At 48.9% G+C, this 20,815-nt stretch overlaps 1 protein-coding gene across 1 annotated transcript; it reads left to right on the top strand.

Moving 5' to 3' along the window:
• Positions 1-2,328: 2,328 nt before the first annotated feature.
• On the top strand, positions 2,329-13,192 carry LOC133340147 (dual specificity tyrosine-phosphorylation-regulated kinase 4-like; the record flags this gene model as incomplete). Its single annotated transcript, XM_061548216.1, has 12 exons — positions 2,329-2,446; positions 3,127-3,229; positions 3,779-3,927; positions 5,068-5,204; positions 6,173-6,319; positions 7,682-7,820; positions 9,020-9,101; positions 9,342-9,514; positions 10,379-10,439; positions 10,854-10,971; positions 11,306-11,458; positions 12,766-13,192. Coding segments are annotated over exons 1-12 (1,695 nt in total), but the record flags the coding sequence as incomplete, so codon positions are not given.
• Positions 13,193-20,815: the final 7,623 nt, after the last annotated feature.

Below are 20,815 nucleotides of genomic sequence, written 5' to 3'. Positions count from 1 at the left end.
GGGGAGCGGTAGTGTAGCGGTTAGCGCGCTGCGCTATGAACCTGGCGACCCGGGTTCGATTCCCGCTCACGGCTAACACCAGTGACGATTATCTGAACCGGTCCTGGGCCTCCCCTAGGTCGACTCAGCCTTAAATGAGTACCTGGTGCGGTGTGTAAACATCGCCACTGGGGAGACAAAGGCGGTCGGGCGTGGTGCTGGCCACCCACCCCCTCGTGTACCGTTCCGGCCTTCATAGGTGCTCGCTAACAGCACTTGCCCCTACAGTCTGTTAAGGCTATACGGGGGATCTTTATCTTTGTCTTTTGTAAGTCTGTGTGTGTGTGTGAGAGTCTGTGTGTGTGTGTGAGTCTGTGTGTGTGTGAGTCTGTGTGTGTGTGTGAGTCTGTGTGTGTGTGAGTCTGTGTGTGTGAGAGTCTGTGTGTGTGAGAGTCTGTGTGTGTGAGAGTCTGTGTGTGTGTGAGTCTGTGTGTGTGTGAGTCTGTGTGTGTGTGAGTCTGTGTGTGTGTGTGAGTCTGTGTGTGTGTGTGAGTCTGTGTGTGTGTGTGAGTCTGTGTGTGTGTGAGTCTGTGTGAGTCTGTGTGTGAGTCTGTGTGTGTGTGTGAGTCTGTGTGTGTGTGTGAGTCTGTGTGTGTGTGTGAGTCTGTGTGTGTGTGTGAGTCTGTGTGTTGTGTGAGTCTGTGTGTGTGTGTGAGTCTGTGTGTGTGTGAGTCTGTGTGTGTGTGTGAGTCTGTGTGTGTGTGTGAGTCTGTGTGTGTGTGTGAGTCTGTGTGTGTGTGTGAGTCTGTGTGTGTGTGAGGTGGTGTGTGTGTGTGAGTCTGTGTGTGTGTGAGTCTGTGTGTGTGTGTGAGTCTGTGTGTGTGTGTGAGTCTGTGTGTGTGTAAACATCGCCACTAGGGAGACAAAGGCGGCCGGGCGTGGTGCTGGCCACCCACCCCCTCGTGTGCCGTTCTGCCCTTCATAGGTACTGCTGCTAACAGCACTTGCCCCAACAGTCTATTTCAGCTATAAGGGGGATCTTTATCTTTGTTGTTAGTGGTGGTGGTGTTGTTGGTGTTGATGGTGGTGGTATTGGTGGTGTTGATGGTGGTGGTCTTGGTGGTGTTGTTTGTGATGGTGTGTGTGGTGGTTATGGTGGTGGTGTTTGTGTTTGTGATGGTGGTGTGTGTTGGTGGTGGTGTGGTGTTGGTGTTCTTCGTGGTGGTGTTGGTGGTGGTGATGTTGATGGTGGTTTTATTGTTAGTGTTGGTGGTGTTGATGGTGGTGTTGATGGTGGTGTTGTTGATTGTGGTGTTGGTGGTTGTTGTGTTGGTGGTGGTCTTGGTGGTGGTGTTGGTGGTGTTGATGGTGGTGGTATTGTTGGTGTTGGTGGTGTTGATGGTGGTGGTGTTGATGGTGGTGTTGTTGATTGTGGTGTTGTTGATTGTGGTGTTGTTGGTGGTCGTGTTGGTGGTGGTGGTCTTGGTGGTGGTGTTGGTTGTGGTAGTGTTAGTGGTGTTGATGGAGGTGATGTTGATGGGGGCGGTGTTGGTGATGTTTTTGGTGTATGGTGTTGCTGGTGGTGATAGTCTTGTTGTGTTGTTGGTGGTGGTATTGTTGGTGTGGTGGTGTTGATGGGTGGTGTTGATTGTCGATCCATCCTGGGTTAACCAGGCTGGATGTGTGAGGGGCTCACAAATGCTTGAAAGATCTGGAGACATTCCCACCAGTAAGCTCCTCCAGCAGCAAGGCTGCATTGGCTGGGTCTTGTAGACCGCATACCCAAGCAGTTTATTTTTGGTTGCATAAAGGAGGTTAAACGGGCACGACATGGGCTGTCAAAAAATATGGACTGATGCTGTATCTGGGAGGATGTGGAGCTGAGTGGACTTGCAGAAGACTGGTATCAGCGGTGTGGGATAGCATCCTTCACGAGGAAGCTCGTGAAGGATCCACGGGCAGTAGGAGGCAGTCGCCTTCCAACAACAACTGAGGACAGAGGAGTGACGCTCACAGCGAGTAGCGGATAAAATTCAACAAGTGGCACAGTTGGGGATACAGCTGGTGTATCTGCCAGTCATCTCAGCCAACCTTTGGACCTGGGTCTATCCCGTGACGTCTTGTCAGCCTTCGACACTTCACGTGGACTAAAAGTGCACCTGGCCTGGTACAGACGCCGTGGTGGTCATCACCCCTACTTAGTGGCGAATGTCGGGTTGTTGTTGTTTTTGTATGTCGTCTTGTGAGTGAGTGGTGATGATGTGAGTCTGTGTTGATGATGTGGGTTCATGGTGAGGATGTAAGCCCGCGTTGTGACTTGACTCGTTGTTGAGATCTGGAAGCCCTCACTCCCCCTCGACTCTTTGTGATCCTCGCCTTCGTCTCCTGCTCCGCACGCAGAGACCCGGACTGTGCGAGAGACGCTGTGAGATCTGTGCACCCTGCTCTGCAAGTTGCTACCATGGAGGTACGTGTGGCTCTTCGGACTCGTGTGGTGAAGTATTGATGGACGTGTGCTCTCCACTCTGAGTGTGGCTACCTGTCGCTTATCCATATACCTGAGTGTACATCGACTTGCCTGCCTGAGTGTGTGTGCATCTATCAGAGTATCTCCCCCGAGATCCTGTCTGTGTACCTGCCTGTCTACACGTGAATAATCTACAGTACTTTTATTATCCACTACTGGATGAAGGCCCTCCTTCCCTGAGTTCCTGCTACCCCTCACGATCCTGCAATGGCATAATCACCAAGCACCGATTTTGTCACTCCATCTTTCTGGAAGCTGTCCTCTCAAACGTGCTCCGATACTTGGCTGCAGCTCCGTTATTCTTCTTGACCATCGGCCATCGTTGTTCCTCCTGGCCGTGGCATGTCCTGGCCCGGCCCCTCTTCTCTTAACAGTTTGAAGGATGCCATTAACCTGTGTGTGTCCTCTAAATCTACACGTGTCTCATTGTAATACCCAAGTGTGACATCAGATATTGGCCAAATATCCCAACGCTGAGAACTGACACAACATCTTGGCAGGACCCTCCTGTTTGTGGAGCCCAGGATCTCAGAGATCCTGGCTCAGTGCTCGCCTCCTGCACTTTCCTCAACATCTTGCTAAAGTTTACGTGGTGGACCTTTGTCTTTGTGTGTGTGTAGATGAGCCGAGCTGGAGAGGCGAGGAGTAAGGGCGAATCTTGCACCACGTGGAGTGCGCTGTCCTCAGAGGGCACCGCCTCCATCTGCAACAAATCACCGCAAGGTAAGAACAGTAATGAGGGACGTCACAGAGGGCCATGGTGAATGGTGGAACATCACAATGGCCATGTTACATGGTGGATGTCACAGTGGCCGTGATGCATTGGAGATTTCATAGCGGCCATGATGCATGGGTGATATCCAGGTGGCCACGTTGCATGAGGGACTTCATGTTGGCAGTGTTGCATGCGGGACTTAATGGTAGCCATGTTGCATGGGGGACTGCATCATGGTGGCCATGTTGCATGGGGATGATTTTCTGTGCTCTGGCCTCAGCACATCACACGCTTTCAGATGCACTTCCGATATTAGGAAGCCACTGGAGCTATACACTTTTAAATCATCTAGATGAAAACTACTTTCTTTAGGACGTTTCATGTTTAGTTTAATGTCCTTCCATTTGGCAAAATTGGCTAAGTACGGTGCAAAAGAAGTTGAACATACATACAGACATAACTGGTATTGGCCAAAACATCCCAATCCTGTAATATTTTCCTACAAATTGCTCAACTTTGGGATCACACAGATGTTGTTGTTATTCTCATGTCTGCAGAAATCATGGCTCTCTTTGGCCCTCACTTGACCCACCGTGAGAAGCTAGAACTCGCAGCCATGCAGGAAGTGTGGTACTTTGCACTTTGCAACAAATCTGAGGGATGCAACAATGATGGATACGACGACCAAGAACGAAATTACATTCTGGTGAGGCTCGCAACAAAACACCAGTTGTGAGGGCGGTCACAGGGCCCATCGGTAGCGGGGTTTGTGGCTTCTTGTTATTGCACCTGAAGTACCAACCAGGGCTATCACACACACCAATGCACTTCAGAATCAGAATTTTTTATCGCGAGTAAAGCCCATTGAGCTAAGAAGCTCTATTTTGAAGGGAGACTGAGCCAGCAAACATCAGAACATTCCACAACGACAGATTTTAGAAAGCGTAATCATTACAGAAAATACATTAGAAAATGACATTCTCACTTAAGTCTTGACTTAAAGCTTTCGTGACTGCAAGAATTCATATTTTTTGGGTCTTTCGGTAAAGTCACGTAGATAGGTTCAAAGAAAATAACCAAAAACTAAAACTACGTTTCAATCGCAACACAATCGGTCGTCTTCAGGAAAAGGGGGGTTAGCTTCCAAAGGCAAACTGTTTATTAGGGTTTGAAATGGGCATTGCCCAAATGTCAGCAGCCAATATTAATGCAAGTGGTGGGCAGCCAACCCGACAGTTTCAGATCTGACTGATGTTCGTGAACATAAGTCAAATCTGAAACTAGGTAGGATCTGAAACACGGTAGGACCAATACCTCAGCCGTGGCTGATCATTGTTTTAATGCGGTGGTCTCACACGAAATTTATTTCTCCAAGACGAAGGTACTTTGCAAGCCCACTGGCTATCAACAAAGATTACTTCATGAAGCCATCCATTTTTATTGACACAGACACAATTTAAACCAAGAAGATGGGTACAAACTGAGTAATCATTGGAAGGACATTACCAACCTGTTTAAGTCACAATTGGCTATGATCTTCCCATCCTACCACCTTCTGATGATAGTCGTGCTTTATGCCCATTTCAAACTTGCGCTTTCACACTAACACAGCCACTTTGCGTGCCGACCTCTCGGTTGCAGCTCTGCGATATTCCATGAACATACTAATCTGTCATTAACATGATAATTTTCACCCGGCAACCCTTTGATTGTTTTTAGTTTTTTGTTATTTTCTTTGAATCTATGTACGTGACTTTACCAAAAGACCCAAAGAATATACATTCTCGCTTCTTAAATTTTGTGATTTTAATTATATTCACTTTAAATGATTGTACCTTTTGTGCAGTTCCGGCATGAGCACCTCCGCTATCGCTATGAGGTGCTGAAGAAGATTGGAGAAGGAGGTCAAGGCCAGGTGATCCAATGCCTTGATCACAAAAGAAACATCCTGGTGGCCATCAAGATCCTGGTGTCACCATCGAGGTAAGACTTCAGAGCCGCACCGTCATGAGGCCGATGTTGTTGTTAAGTCCGTTGCCACGGGCAGCCGTGCGATGCAGCGGTGACAATCGTGCATCAAAGCGAGAAGGGGAGCCTGGGTTCGACTCCTGATTCGGGTGCCCTCCTGTATGGAGTCTGCATGTTCTACCCCTGTTCTGCATCAGTTCCTTCTGGGTTCTCAGATTTTTCCTCCCTAAAGCTTAATATACACACACACAGAGTAAACTAATATTGGGGCAAAACATCCCATTGCTGAAAGATTACGTGCACATTACGGGAATTCCTCATTTAATGCTGTAGATACATTCCTGAAAAGTTCCGCGTTCAGCAAAAAAAGTATTGAGCGAAAGTAATTTCCCCATAAATAATGTAATAATAATGTTTGGCGAGATACAATGCACTCATACACCTTGAGATGACGAGACCAATGACTGAGGGTATGCTGTCACGTTACTTTATCATTGCGAGTAATGTATCATTGCAGCTCAAGAAAGTAGTTTGTTGTCGACTACTCACAGATCGTGTTATAACGGGCGTGTTCCGTGCTTTAACAGGCGTGTTCTACGTTATAACGAGAAGCGTTCCGTGTTGCAATGGGCGCGTTCGTGTTATTACGGGCACATTCCGCGTTATGCGAAAAGTGTGCCCGAATGGAAGAGGCATATTGAAGTGAGAATGCGTTGTGTTAACATGCGTTTGCATTTAGATTTCTCAAATGACCAATCCGATTTGAATGGCTCTTCACTTCCAAATCCTATTGGGTGCCCTACGTCGGCTCCTGCTCCCTCTGTGGGAGCTCCTCACCAATGATAGTCGAGTGTGCTACTGGAACTCCTGGTGCTGTTAGACCTGGTGAATTCATATTAAATTATTTTATTCAGAATTTCATTTGGCTCTGGATATCCCTTAAGCAAATGTAGGCTCTTCATTTGTGGACTTCCTCTGTGCAGCTCCAAGCAGGAAACATACCAGAAGATGGAGCTCCAGATAGCTCTGGAACTTCAGGACGAGGGCAGTGATGAAGATTTCAACGTCATCAAAGTCCTGAACATATTTCATTTCAGAGGACACTACTGTATCGTCATGGAGCTGTTGAAGTATGTACTGCATGCCCCCCCCCCCCCTCCGCCAATAACGTGGTTAACTAACTTAAACAAACTTTCGTTATTTTTTAGAAGCGACCAGACCACAAATAAAAGCTTAACAAAGTAGCATTTTTCTTCTTGGTTCTTTCGGTAAAGTCACGTAGACAGACTCTGTCTCCCCGACAGACCTGTTCTTCACCTGATGACGGCTGCTTGCGTTGTGACCGAAACGTTGTGAGAATTATTTTATTATGTTTTATTTTTATTATTTTATTATTTCCATTCTACGTGACTTTACCGAAAGAACCAAGAAGATGAATCCCTGCAGTCACGAAAGCTTTAAATCTAAAAGTAGCATTTTGATTATAAATGTGGAAGGGAAAACCAGTGGACCCACAGAAAAATTCACATGCCCATGGGGAGAACATGCAATCTCCAAATCTACAGGCATCACGGTCGGGATCAAACCTAGGACCTCCTCCATACCAGGCGGGGGAGATGTCATCTCGCCACCGCGGCAAGCTGTTAATTCTTAATTTTGGAGCTTTCGTGACTGCAGGAATTACTCTTTGGTTCTTTCGGTAAAGTCACGTATAAAGATAAAATAATAAATTAAATAGCATACTACGACGTTTTGATTGCAACACAAGCAATCATCATCAGGTATAAATGAAATAGCAACAAAAATCTAACCATAAAACTATAGACAACCATATGTATTTTGGTGATATCTGTCTGCTTATATGTCTGTCTATAGTTTTCTGGTTAGATTTTTGTTGCTATTTCATTTCATTTATACCTGATGATAATTGCTTGTGTTGCAATCGAAACGTCGTAGTATGCTATTATTACATTTATTATTTTATCTTTATACGTGACTTTACCGAAAGAACCAAAGAGTAAGCTGTTAATGTTGAGATGCCCACGCCACCACCCATGCATTGTAATCCTGTGGAGCTGCCATGTGCCACGGGTGCATTGGAGGCCACTTGTCTTTCCTCCATTAGCCCTGCCACTTTCACCGACCCACGCCTCCACTCAATCAGCAGGGTGGCTGCATGGCAGTGGTGATGCTTGTGCCTCTCGGCGAAAATCGCTGTGTTGAGTTTTTATCTTCTCCCAATGGATAACCCTCCACTACCCGGCAACAAAGCCAATTAAATCAAGTTGTCAAGTGGGCAGATATGCCAACTGATTTGGTTTATGGGCAAATTGACGACCTCAACCCACACGGAACTATAACTCTTAATATTGGTCATAAACGTGCACGTGAACGTACAATATGAACGTGATTATCGTTATCAGAATCAGTGCAGCATTGTAGGGGATGGTACTGATGCCGTGTTTTTGTTGCTGCTTCTGCCTCTCTCACAGGGAGAGCCTTCATGAAGTGATTAGGAATGCGGGGCTCCGGCGGTTGGACATGGCGATGGTGAAAACCTACACCAGGGGCATCCTCAAGTTCTTGCGCCACATCAATTCCAGGAAAATCGTCCACGCGGACATCAAGCCTGTGAGTGGACACAGCGTTCAGCTTTCAATTTGGTGCAGAGGTGTATCACTCTTTGGTTCTTTCGGTAAAGTCACGTATAAAGATAAAATAAGAAATAAAATAATAGCATACGACGTTTCGATTGCAACACAAGCAATCGTCATCAGGTATAAAAGAAATAGCAACACAAATCTAACCACCAAACTATAGACAGACATATAAGCAGACAGACATCGCAAAGATACATAGAGAGAACACACATCGGCACACAGAGAGAGAACGTTTCTGTGACGAGGCCTTAAATAGAGAGAGGGGGGTGGGGGCGGAGAGAGGGAGGGGTTAGAGAAAAAATTAGCATGTCAATGAGTAGGGCAACGGGTGACAAAGTACGCAAGCTTTGTATGTGACTTTACCGAAAGAACCAAAGAGTAATTCCTGCAGTCACGAAAGCTACAAATTAAGATTGCAGAGGTGTATCTTTATTGAGGACTCGTTCCACAGAGAAAACCGGCCATGTTGGTCACAAGGTCGATATGTAAGCTCTGCCCATCTCACTGGAAGGAGGCAGGGCCATGCTCCTCTGGTGAATGTGATCTGGTATGAATTTAACTATAGTGTAGAGTCGTGTCGCTCTTGGGGACTCACCAGGGAGAAAACCGGTAACGTTGATCAGCATTGCCCCAAACCCTGGGAGACATGAAACGGAGTCAAAAATAACAATTTTCAAAACGTGCGAAATGTGCATTTTGGCCTGACAACTGTTCGTTATCGAATTCCAATTTGCAAATTGATAAAAGGCCTAAGACAAAGGTCCAGTGGAAAGCGTCACAGAATTCGTGCACTCTCTTGTGTGTGGCTTTTTGTCTGTAACTCGTTAACGGGCACTCATCCAGCTGTGAGCTCCATGCAGCTCTCCTGTTGGAGCAACGGCAATCGGTTGTCAATAGAGCCACCCCCCTTCACTTTGATGGTGCCTGAGAGTGCTTTGAACGTGACACGCCTCTACTCACATCTACAATTTTGACATATTTGAAAGGGGCACCCCCCAGTGACAGCTGTCAGAAAACAGTGAATATTGCACTTGACTGACGCTTGTCGACAAGGCTATGCCTCATCTAGTTCCCCTGTTTAGCGTGTGTCGTGGTATGTGATTGATCCACTGCTGGCTGAATGATATCGGCATAACCTCTGAGCTTGAATTCATTCTACCCATCCTCCAGGAAAATGTTCTCGTCAAAGACACCGTGACTGGCACCGTGAGGATCACGGACTTTGGCACGAGCTTTTTCGTGGAAAGTCAACGTGAGTGACCTCACCTGGGTGTGTGAGTGTCTGCGTGTGGGTGTCTGTATGGCTGTCTTTGTGCATGGGTCTCTCTGCGTCCGTGTGAGTGTCTATATGTCAGTGTCTGTCTGAGTGTGTCTGTGTGTGAGTATCTTAGTGTCTGTACATGTGACTGTTTATGTGCATGATGATGATGCTGTTTAAGACACAGTGTGTACACACGCACATATGTTTGTTGTCCTTGTGATTTTTGTACAGCTATGAATGTTGGTGGCACCCTAGAATACTTGGCTCCGGAGCTGTTGCTGGGCTATAGCTTGACATGTGGAGTGGATATGTGGGCGCTGGGCTGCACGGTGGCTGAGTTGGCGACGGGCAGGGAATTATTCCGGTCCAACAGCCACGAAGATCACCTCCCGCGCTGCATAGAGGTATTTCCCACACGGCGTCTGTCCGCTCGTGATCCCCCTCTCTTTCCTTGGAGTCGTGGGCTATGGGGGTGGGAGGAGGGGGGGTGGCCAATTGGTGATCTGTGAATAACGGCCGTCGTATGTTGCGTGTACACGTGTGTGTCTTGTTTGTGTGGGGGAGCGGTAGTGTAGCGGTCAGCCTGCTGTGCTAGAAACTGAGGTTGATTCCAGCTCATGGGCAACACCAGTGACGATTGTCTGAACTGGTCCTGGGCCTCCTCTAGTTCGAGACAGCCTCAACTGAGTACCTGGTGGAGTGTGTAAAGTATCTGGGTCAATTCTAGATTTGAAGCTTTCGTGACTGCAAGGATTCATATTCTTAGGTTTTTTTGGTAAAGTCACGTAGGTAAAAAATGAAAAAATTTATAAAAGTAAAATAAAAATAAAATAAAAATCACGAAGTTTCAGAGGCAACACAAGCCTCCATCTTCAGGTGGAACATTCACAGCACGATAGCTGTATCAAGTGAGAGAAATTCCAAGAAACAGTCCTTGTATATATATACTGGTTGAGGGTGGGAGGAGCCAAGGTAGGCCCTGAATATTATTTTTGTGAGGTTCGGTGCGGCTGAAGCACGCTGTTAGGAATGAGCCTTTGTTGTGTAAACTAGGTGCGGATGATGTAAAGGTGCGTGTAAAAGGGACTGAGCCTTTTTGTTATGGAGAGATGATGCGGCTGAAATCAGCCGCCACTCCTGTCTCTCTGTGCCACAGTGCTGGCCCTCAACAAACGCTGCTAATTTTGCTACTCGATCTAACAGCACTTGTCCCGACAGTGTGCCGAAGCTATACGGGTGACCTTTGTCTTCATGTCAACCATGTGCAGATTCTGGGGATGCCTCCGAGGTACATGGTGAATGGAGCACCCGACAGAACGCAGTTCTTTGGTGAGTTGAAGCGTGGGGTGAATGACAGACCGGATTCAGTTTTAGGGAGTGGCCTCAGGCTGTTGTTATTTTGTTTTGGAGGGGGCGTCTTTGTATTTTACATTACTTGGGTATGTGGGTGGGTAAATGGGTGTGTGGGCAAGTGGATGGGTATGTGGGTGAGTAGGCGAGTAGGTTGTTGGGTAATTGGGCGAATGGGTGAGTGGTTGGGTGAGTGGGTCAGCGAGAGGGTGGGTGGGTAGATGAGTGGGTGGGTGAGTGGGTAGGTGGATAGGTGAGTGAGCGATTGGGGAGGTGGAAGAGTGTATGGGTGGGTAGGTGGATGAGTGGGTTGATGAATCGGTCATTAAGTGGGTAGATGGGCGATGTGGTGGTTGGTGACTTCGTCTCTTCCGCTGTGCATGGCTCCTGCAGACCATCGGGGGAAGATGTTCTGCCCAGGCAAGAAAAGGGTTCCGGGGAGCTTCCCACTTCACAGGGTGCTCAAAAGCGATGACCCGGAGTTTGTCGAATTCATCAGCTCCTGTTTGCGGTAAGAACCACCCACCACTCCCACCCCCTCTCCACGAGGATTCCCCCCCTCCAATTGATCGGCGACCGCTCTCCACCGATCACCAGGAAGATGTGGAGCTGAGTGGACCTGCCAATAAGCGGTACCACTGGCCCTCTGTGGAGTTAGCCCTCTGTGGAGGAGTGGGAGGTCTGTCCAAGCCGCTGCTGGTCATCAGAGGACTGCCACTGCTACTGTGGCTTCCGCTGCTGCTGTGCATTCCTGGACCTCGTGGGAGAAGGGAAGGAACATCAAAGCTCTCACCATGCCTCTCTCACCACGTGGCCACGTGTGTCCCCCGTGCATCTCTCAACAGATGGGATCCGAATTGTCGTATGACGCCAGTGCAGGCGCTGGCTCATAACTGGCTCCGGACCGCGGCCACCAGCACCACCACGGCCAGCAAAGCCACCACCACCACCGTTGCTGCTCCTGGCAGTGTGAAGCACTCTGGAGCTGCTGAGCGACGGTAAGCCACCATCTGCTTGTCCAGTGGTCAAGGCAGTCTATAGGGGGGTGCGGGGCCTGGGGCAAGTTACACGGTGTGGGCTTACGAATAGCAAAGGAATCCTCCTCTTTCAGTCTAAAATAAAGCGATAAATGTGATGTCATCACTTGTGAGCCAATCCGGAGCGATAGCCTACGTGTTAAACGGAAGTATTACGTCTGACACCGTGACATCGAAGCGCAGGGCCCCCCAAAGCGCAGGGCCCGGGGTGGTCACCCCCCGTACACCGTACCCGGGGGACGACTCTGCTCCTGTGTGTGTTTAATATCTATTTATCTTTATTGCTACTACCTCTACGCTTATTTAGCCAGCAATAGCCTCACTCAGTCTCAATACTTTTTTCAGGAGGGTCCTGCCAAGTTTTTTGCAGTACAGAACAAATGTACTGCTGCTGCTGCTGTGCGATCCCAATTGAGTGATTTGGAGTTTCAATTTACAACACTGGTGGAGATGTCCATCCAACACTGGTTGCACCGCGTGTTTGTGAGGGTTCAGTTGCCAAACCCAGAGGAATGGAAGTGAAATTTTAATGTGCAATTTTATTGAAGGATTGTGTTATCTTGGTGTGGTGTGAGGCTGTTTTTGTTGCTGTTTCGCTGCATTGCCCAAGCTTGCATTTAGTGTTGAACAACTGACAGGATTTTATTTACTTATGCCATTTGTATTTATACGCTTTATTTTTTTAGTATACTTTGGACTCCTTTTGTTTTGTTTGTTGTTATAACCTGCTGACCCTGTGACTTGACTGGACATCTGTGAAAGAAGAGCTTCATAGCTCATCAGACTCCTCTTCATCCAGTTTAAAGAAAGATTCTGATTCTGGAAACCCATGCAGGGGGGGGGGGGGGGCAGGCAGGGTAGGGTGGTTGGTAGAACACACTCCACATTCCACACAGAGAAAGTGGCCCCTGTATGGGACTCAATCCCAGCTCCTCTCTGGCTGTGAGTTCCAGCCAAAGAGAATGTGTAGATTCGGTTATATACGGATTTATTTTTCCATAATTGGTTTTTGGGTGAGGACAGATAATGAAGCGGCAATATCTTTCCCAAGTTGCCCTGCATCCACTGAGACACCGCCAGACTAATGCCCATTTCGTAACCAGACTCACGGTGGGCAAAGGTATGCTGCATTATTGCGGCACTGTTTATTAGCTGGGTTAATCTTCTGCGGCACACACTTAGTCCACCCATGGACAATGGGGGGAGGGGGGGGACTGATCTCTCCTGAAGCAGGAAGTTGGAACGGTGTCGTGCGCATTTCTTCACAGAATGGAGCCGGCACAGCGCCCATCCTCCTTGCTCGCCCAGGCCTCTAAAGAGAAGTTGAAGGTTGTGGAGGAAGAGACCATGGTGGAGGAGCTGGTGGTGCAAGAGGAGGAGACTCTCGTGGAGGAGCTGGTGGTACTCGAGGAGACCCTGGTAGAGGAGTTGGTGGTACAGGAGGAGACCTTGGTGGAGGAGTTGGTGGTACTTGAGGAGACCTTGGTGGAGGAGTTGGTGGTACAGGAGGAGACCCTGGTGGAGGAGTTGGTGGTACAAAAGACTCTGGTAGAGGAGTTGGTGGTACAGGAGGAGACCTTGGTGGAGGAGTTGGTGGTACAGGAGACCCTGGTGGAGGAGTTGGTGGTACAGGAGGAGACCTTGGTGGAGGAGTTGGTGGTACTTGAGGAGACCTTGGTGGAGGAGTTGGTGGTACAGGAGGAGACCTTGGTGGAGGAGTTGGTGGTACAGGAGACCCTGGTGGAGGAGTTTGTGGTACTTGAGGAGACGCTGGTGGAGGAGTTGGTGGTACAGGAGACCCTGGTGGAGGAGTTGGTGGTACAGGAGGAGACTCTGGTAGAGGAGTTGGTGGTGCAGCAGGAGAAGAGGAAGCAAGGGAGCCTGGCCCGCATAGGGAGAGCCATCCGCTCACTCCTCCGACGTGTGCTGCTTTGTGGTGGCCGGTCCACTGCACAGTAGGGGTGGTGGAGGTGGTGGATCAGTGTGAACCCTGATCACTTTTACCACACTCACCACACTCACAACACTCACCCTGCACCCACCCACCCTGTAATACCCTCCACCCACCACCCACACCCTGCACCCACCCACCCTGTGATATCCTCCACCCACCACCCACACCCTGCACCCACCCAGTCCGTGATACCCCGCACCCACCACACTCACCCTGCACCCACCACACTCACCCTGCACCCACCACACTCACCCTGCACCCACCACACTCACCCTGCACCCACCACACTCACCCTGCACCCACCACACTCACCCTGCACCCACCACACTCACCCTGCACCCACCACACTCACCCTGCACCACCACACTCACCCTGCACCCACCACACTCACCCTGCAACCACCACACTCACCCTGCACCCACCACACTCACCCTGCACCCACCACACTCACCCTGCACCCACCACACTCACCCTGCACCCACCACACTCACCCTGCACCCACCACACTCACCCTGCACCCACCACACTCACCCTGCACCACCACACTCACCCTGCACCCACCACACTCACCCTGCACCCACCACACTCACCCTGCACCCACCACACTCACCCTGCACCCACCACACTCACCCTGCACCCACCACACTCACCCTGCACCCACCACACTCACCCTGCACCCACCACACTCACCCTGCACCCACCACACTCACCCTGCACCCACCACACTCACCCTGCACCACCACACTCACCCTGCACCCACCACACTCACCCTGCACCCACCACACTCACCCTGCACCCACCACACTCACCCTGCACCCACCACACTCACCCTGCACCCACCACACTCACCCTGCACCCACCACACTCACCCTGCACCCACCACACTCACCCTGCACCCACCACACACACCCTGCACCCACCACACTCACCCTGCACCCACCACACTCACCCTGCACCCACCACACTCACCCTGCACCCACCACACTCACCCTGCACCCACCACACTCACCCTGCACCCACCACACTCACCCTGCACCCACCACACTCACCCTGCACCCACCACACTCACCCTGCACCCACCACACACCTGCACCCACCCAGTCCGTGATACCCTCCACCCACCACCCACACCCTGCACCCACCACACACACCTTGCACCCACCCAGTCTGTGATACCCTCCACCCACCACCCACACCCTGCATCCACCACACACACCCTGCAACCACCACACTCACCCTGCACCCACCACACTCACCCTGCACCCACCACACTCACCCTGCACCCACCACACTCACCCTGCACCCACCACACTCACCCTGCACCCACCACACTCACCCTGCACCCACCACACTCACCCTGCACCCACCACACTCACCCTGCACCCACCACACTCACCCTGCACCCACCACACTCACCCTGCACCCACCACACTCACCCTGCACCCACCACACTCACCCTGCACCCACCACACTCACCCTGCACCCACCACACTCACCCTGCACCCACCACACTCACCCTGCACCCACCACACTCACCCTGCACCCACCACACACACCCTGCACCCACCACACTCACCCTGCACCCACCACACTCACCCTGCACCCACCACACTCACCCTGCACCCACCACACTCACCCTGCACCCACCACACTCACCCTGCACCACCACACACACCCTGCACCCACCACACTCACCCTGCACCCACCACACTCACCCTGCACCCACCACACTCACCCTGCACCCACCACACTCACCCTGCACCCACCACACTCACCCTGCACCCACCACACTCACCCTGCACCCACCACACTCACCCTGCACCCACCACACTCACCCTGCACCCACCACACACCTGCACCCACCCAGTCCGTGATACCCTCCACCCACCACCCACACCCTGCACCCACCACACACACCTTGCACCCACCCAGTCTGTGATACCCTCCACCCACCACCCACACCCTGCATCCACCACACACACCCTGCACCAACCACACACACCCTGCACCCACCCACCCTGTGATACCCTCCACCCACCACCCACACCCTGCACCCACCACCCACACCCTGCACCCACCACACACACCCTGCACCCACCCACAGCGTGATACCCACTACCCAACATACTCCACACAGAGGGTTAGTGGTTTAAGAAGGTTAGGGGTTTAGGGGTATAGGGATTTAGGGCTATAGGGGTTTAGAGGGTGATGGGTTTAGAGGGTTGGAAGTTTAGAGGGTTCGATATTTATTGGACTAAGAGTTTATGGGTTGACAGGTTTAGATGATGATGGGTTTAAGGGTTTAGAGGGAGGGTTTTAAAGGGTAAGGGGTTTAGAGGGTTAGGTGTTTAGATGGCTATTGTTTTAGGGGTTTAGGGACTTCAAGGGTTAGGGGTTCAAAGGGTTAGGGTTTTAGAAGGTAAGGGTTTAGAATATTATGGGTTAAGAGATTTAGATAGTTAGGTGTTTAAAGGTTTAAAGGCTTTATGGGTTTCGATATGTAGAAGTTTAGTGGTTTAGAGGGTTAGAAGTTTAGAAGGTTATAGGTTTTAGAGTTTTGGGGGTTTTTAGGGGTTTAGTTTAGGGGTTCAGAGGTTTAGGGTTTTATGGTATAGGTGCTTAGAGGGTGAGGGGTTTAGAGGGTTAGGAGTTCATTGGGTTAGGGTTTAGAAGATTATGAGTTTAGAGAGTTAGGTGTTTAAGAAGTTTAGAGAGTTTATGGGTTTTGATTGTTATATGTTTATGGGTTTGGAGGGTTTGGATTTTAGAAGGTTATAAGTTTAGGGGTTTAGATGTTTGGGGTTTAGGAGATTTGGGTTTTCGAAGTTTAGAGGTTTTGAGGGTTAGAGATTTATAGGCTCATGAGGTTTAGGGGTTAGGAGTGTAGAGGATTTAACACCTAGACTTTCACAACTAATATTATCCATAATAAAGGTTTTTTTGGGTTAGTCCAACACATCAGTGTGCTAAAGGAGAAACGAATTGGCACTTTTTGTTCATGTGACAAACTTTACTAATTGGTCTTTGGTTCTTTTGGTAAAGTCACGTAATTAGAAATAAAATAAAACAAATCACAACGTTTCGATCGCAACACAAGCGGTCGTCATCAGGCAAAGGAGTCAGCCTCTAAACGCAGACAGTTTATAAGGGTTTGGGATGAGCGTAGCCCAAGTGTATCAACAGCACCAGGAGCATGGGCGGTGCACGAGTGCCAATGAAGCAACAATGCCAATGCAGCAACAATGCCAATGCAGCAACAATGCCAATGTAGTGGGCGAGAGAGCTGCTATGGCAAGATGTTATATTGGTAAGAAAGAGTAGAGGAGCAAGTGGGGAGAGAGAGAGGGGGGATAGGGGTATGAGGGGGCGCTGCATTACCGTTAAGGGGAGAGAGGACGTGAAGCTTGGGGGAAGTGGGTGGGAGGCTGGGAACGCTGGGGATGCGGGGGGGGGGAATAACTCCGAAAAATAGACTAGTACCCGGCAGATATGATAGAACAACCATGAACAATTAAGGTTTTACCTGGTTAATAACATCCTTCCAATGATTGCTCAATTTGTATCCATCTTCTCAGTTAAAGTTATGTCTATGTTTATATATCTGGATGGCTTCATGAACAAACCTTTGATAGTAGCCCGAAGGTTTGCAGAGTACCTTGGTCTCGGAAAAAAACTATATCATGTGAGCCCACAACGTTATAACAATGTTCACCCACGGCAGAGGTATTGGTTCTGATGTGTTTCAGATCTGCCTTGTGTTCGCGAACACGGTCCGAGACATGTCGTTTCGTTTCCCCAATGTAACTGCTACCGCAGGTACAACTCAGTTTGTAGACTCCAGATGGGATTAGATCACTGATTTTGTGTACTGTATTGAATTGGACCTAGATCTTGTGTTTGTTTAAAATTTTGGAAATCTTTTTGGTAACACCTGCTATGTATGGTAATGTGATGGTTTTGATTAGCTTCTCAGGGGGTTGTTTCTTCATGGTTGGAGAAACAGCTATGCGAATAATGCGATCCGAGTACCCATTCATCTTGAGGGCCTGGTGTACGTGTTCCAGTTCACTGGCTAGGTGGTGTTGGTCGGAAATGCAGTGGGCCCTATGGTGTAGTGTTTTGATGAGGGAATTATTCTGTGCCGGATGGTGGTGGGAATCAGGTTTCAGATAGGAATATGTGTGGGTGGCTTTCCTGTAGACAGTGTCCCAACGAGCCGTCAGGTCTCTTCTCAAACAAAACATCCAGGAATGGTAGCTTACCATCCTTCTCCACTACCATGGTGAATTTGACGGATGGGTGTATGGAATTGATGTGGCGAAATGACGAAAGTGTCATCTACATATCTCTTCCACAAGGAAGGACATAGGGTGGATGTCTGGATGTCATCTGTTTCAAATTTCTCCATGAAAACATTCGCTATCACTGGTGATGAGGGGGAACCCATGGGGGTACCTTCATTTTGTTTGTAAAAAGTACCATTTCAAGTGAAGTAAGTGTTGGTAAGGCAGTGCCTAACCAGAGTAGGTACATCAAGATTCAGTCCATGTTGGACTAAATCTTCAATTATTGCTAAAGTGTCAGGTACAGGAACCTTGAACAACAGAGAAACTACATCAAAGCTGATGAGCAAATCATCTGGGGACAGTGAAATGCCCTTGATTAGAGAGACCAAGTGAGCTGTTATGTACTACTAAGGTAGTCTTGCCCATGAATGAAAGCAAGGTATTAGACAGAAAACGGGCCAGTTTGTAGGTAGGTGAGTTGATAGTGGAGACGATTGGCCGATGTGGAGTACCTTCTTAATCCATGATCTAATCCCATCTGGAGTCTACAAACTGATTTGTACCTGCGGTAGCAGCTACATTGAGAAAACAAAACGACATGTCTCGGACCGTGTGCGCGAACACAAGGGAGATCTGAAACACGGCAGAACCAATACCTCTGCCATGGTTGACCATTGTTATAACGCTGTGGGCTCGCATGATATAGTTTTTTCTAAAACCAAGGTACTCTGCAAACCTTCGGGCTACTATCAAAGGTTTGTTCATGAAGCCATCCAGATATATAAACATAGACATAACTTTAACCGAGAAGATGGATACAAATTGAGCAATCATTGGAAGGATGTTATTAACCAGGTAAAACCTTAATTGTTTATGGTTGTTCCATCATATCTGCCGGGTACTCGTCTATTTTTTCCGAGTTATTTCCCCCCCCCCCCGCATTCCCAGCGTTCCCAGCCTCCCACTTGCATCCCCGCCCACTTCCCCCCCCCCCCCAGGCTTCACGTCCTCTATCCCCTTAGCGCTCACGCCCCCCCCCCCCATCTTCCTACACCCCCCCCCCTCTCTCTCTCCCCCCTTGCTCCTCCCCCCCTTTCTTACCTATGTAACCTCTTGCCACGGCAGCTCTCTCACCCACTGCATTGGCATTGTTGCTGCATTCACATTGCTGCTACATTCGCATTGCTGCTGCATTGGCATTGTTTCTGCATTGGCATTTTTGCTGCATTGGCACTTGTGTACCACCAATGCTCCTGGTGCTGCTGATACACTTGGGCAACACCCATCCCAAACCCTTATAAACTGTTTGCCTTTAGAGGCCGACTCCTTTGCCTGATGACGACCGCTTGTATTGCGATCGAAACGTCGTAATTTATTTTATTTCTAACTACTTACTTTACCGAATAAACCAAAGAGTATGAATTCCTGCAGTCACAAAAGCTTCAAATCAAGATTTACTAATTGGCTGTCGGATGGTGGCGGGTTTAACGACACATTTACACAATCTAACCCAACAAACCTTTATTATGGTATGAGAGGGTTGGGGTTGTAAAGGGTTATGGTTTTAGTGGTTTTGGGGTTTAGAGGGTGAGTGGTTTAGAGCAGTGGTCCCCAACCTTTTTGGCACCAGGGACCGGTTTCGTGGAAGACAATTTTTTCACGGACCAGAGGGGGGGGGGGGGGGTTCATCATTGGGTCTTTCCCCCTTTTCAAAGAAAATCTCCAGCGATGTTTGTTTTTTTACTCATTTTGGCTAGGGTTAGCTTGTGAGCTTACCAAAACTGCGCAGTACGGGAAAGAGGCGCAGACGGAAGTGGGCGGGCTACGCGCGGACTAAAATAAGTGTCGGATTCTGACTTCTCATGAGTGTGCAACCTAGATCCCTCGCATGCGCAGTTTACAGTAGGGTTCTAATGCTGCTGCTGATCTGACAGGAGGCGGAGCTCAGGCAGTAATGCGAGCGATGAGCGGCTGTAAATACAGATGAAGCTTCGCTCGCTTGCCCACCGCTCACCTCCTGCTGTGCGGCCCGGTCCCTAACATGCCACGGACCGGTAGTGGTCCGTGGCCTGGAGGTTGGGAACCTCTGGTTTAGAGGATTGGAGTTTAGATGGGTTGGGATTTAGGTTGGGGATTTAGCGTTATAGGTTAGAGTTTATAAGGTTAGGGGTTTAGATGGTTAGGTGTTTAAGAGGGTTTAGAGGGTTGGGTTTTAAAGGTATAGAAGGTTAGGGGTTGAAAGAGTTAGGGGTTTAGAGGGTTAGAGGTTTAGGTGTTTTGAGGGTTAGTGTTTTAGATGGTGAGGGGTTTAGAAAGTTAGGTGTTTAGAGGTGTATAGAGTATATGGATTTCGATTGTTAGAGGTTTAGTGGTTTAGAGGTTTAGGAGTTTAGTCGTTTATAATGTTATCGGTTTTAGGAGTTTAGAGATTTTGGGGTGTTTAGGGATTTAGAAGGTTATAGGTTTGAGGATTTTCAAGGGTTACTGGTTTAAATAATTTAGGGGTTATAGGGCCAGGGATGAGAGGGTTTAACACCTACACTTAATATTATCTGCAATAAAGTTTTTTTTGGGTTAGTCTCCAACACAGCGGTGCCCTAAAGTAGAAACAAATTGGCATTTTTTTGGTCACGTGATAAAATGTATTAATTGGCTGTCGGGTGGTGGCGGGTGTAACGACGCATTGACATTTACATGAACTTACCCAAAAAACACTTTATTATGAGATTAGAGGGTTAGGTGTTTAGAGGGTTTAAAGAGTTAGATGTTGAGACGGTTAGTATTTGAGGATAATATGGGTTTAGAGAGTTAGGGGTCTAGAAGTTTAGGTGTTTAAGAGTGTTGGGGTTTAGATGATTTGGGATTTCGGTTAGGGATTGAGGGTTTTAGAAAGTTACGGTTTTGAGGATGAGAGGGTTAAGGGTAGAGTTTTATGTTTTAGAAGGTTATGGCTTTAGAGAGTTATAGCTTTAGAGGGTTAGGTGTTTCGAGGTTTAGCAGGTTTATGGGTTTTGATTCTAGAGGTTTAGAGGGTTAGTAATTTAGGAGTTTAGGTTTCTTTGAGTCTAAGGGGTCTGT

Source organism: Lethenteron reissneri, unplaced genomic scaffold (genome assembly GCF_015708825.2).
Source record: "Lethenteron reissneri isolate LAM-NWPU_2019-01 unplaced genomic scaffold, ASM1570882v1 scaffold_82, whole genome shotgun sequence".
Classification (NCBI taxonomy): domain Eukaryota; kingdom Metazoa; phylum Chordata; class Hyperoartia; order Petromyzontiformes; family Petromyzontidae; genus Lethenteron; species Lethenteron reissneri.
This window is presented reverse-complemented; position numbering and strand designations above follow the sequence as displayed.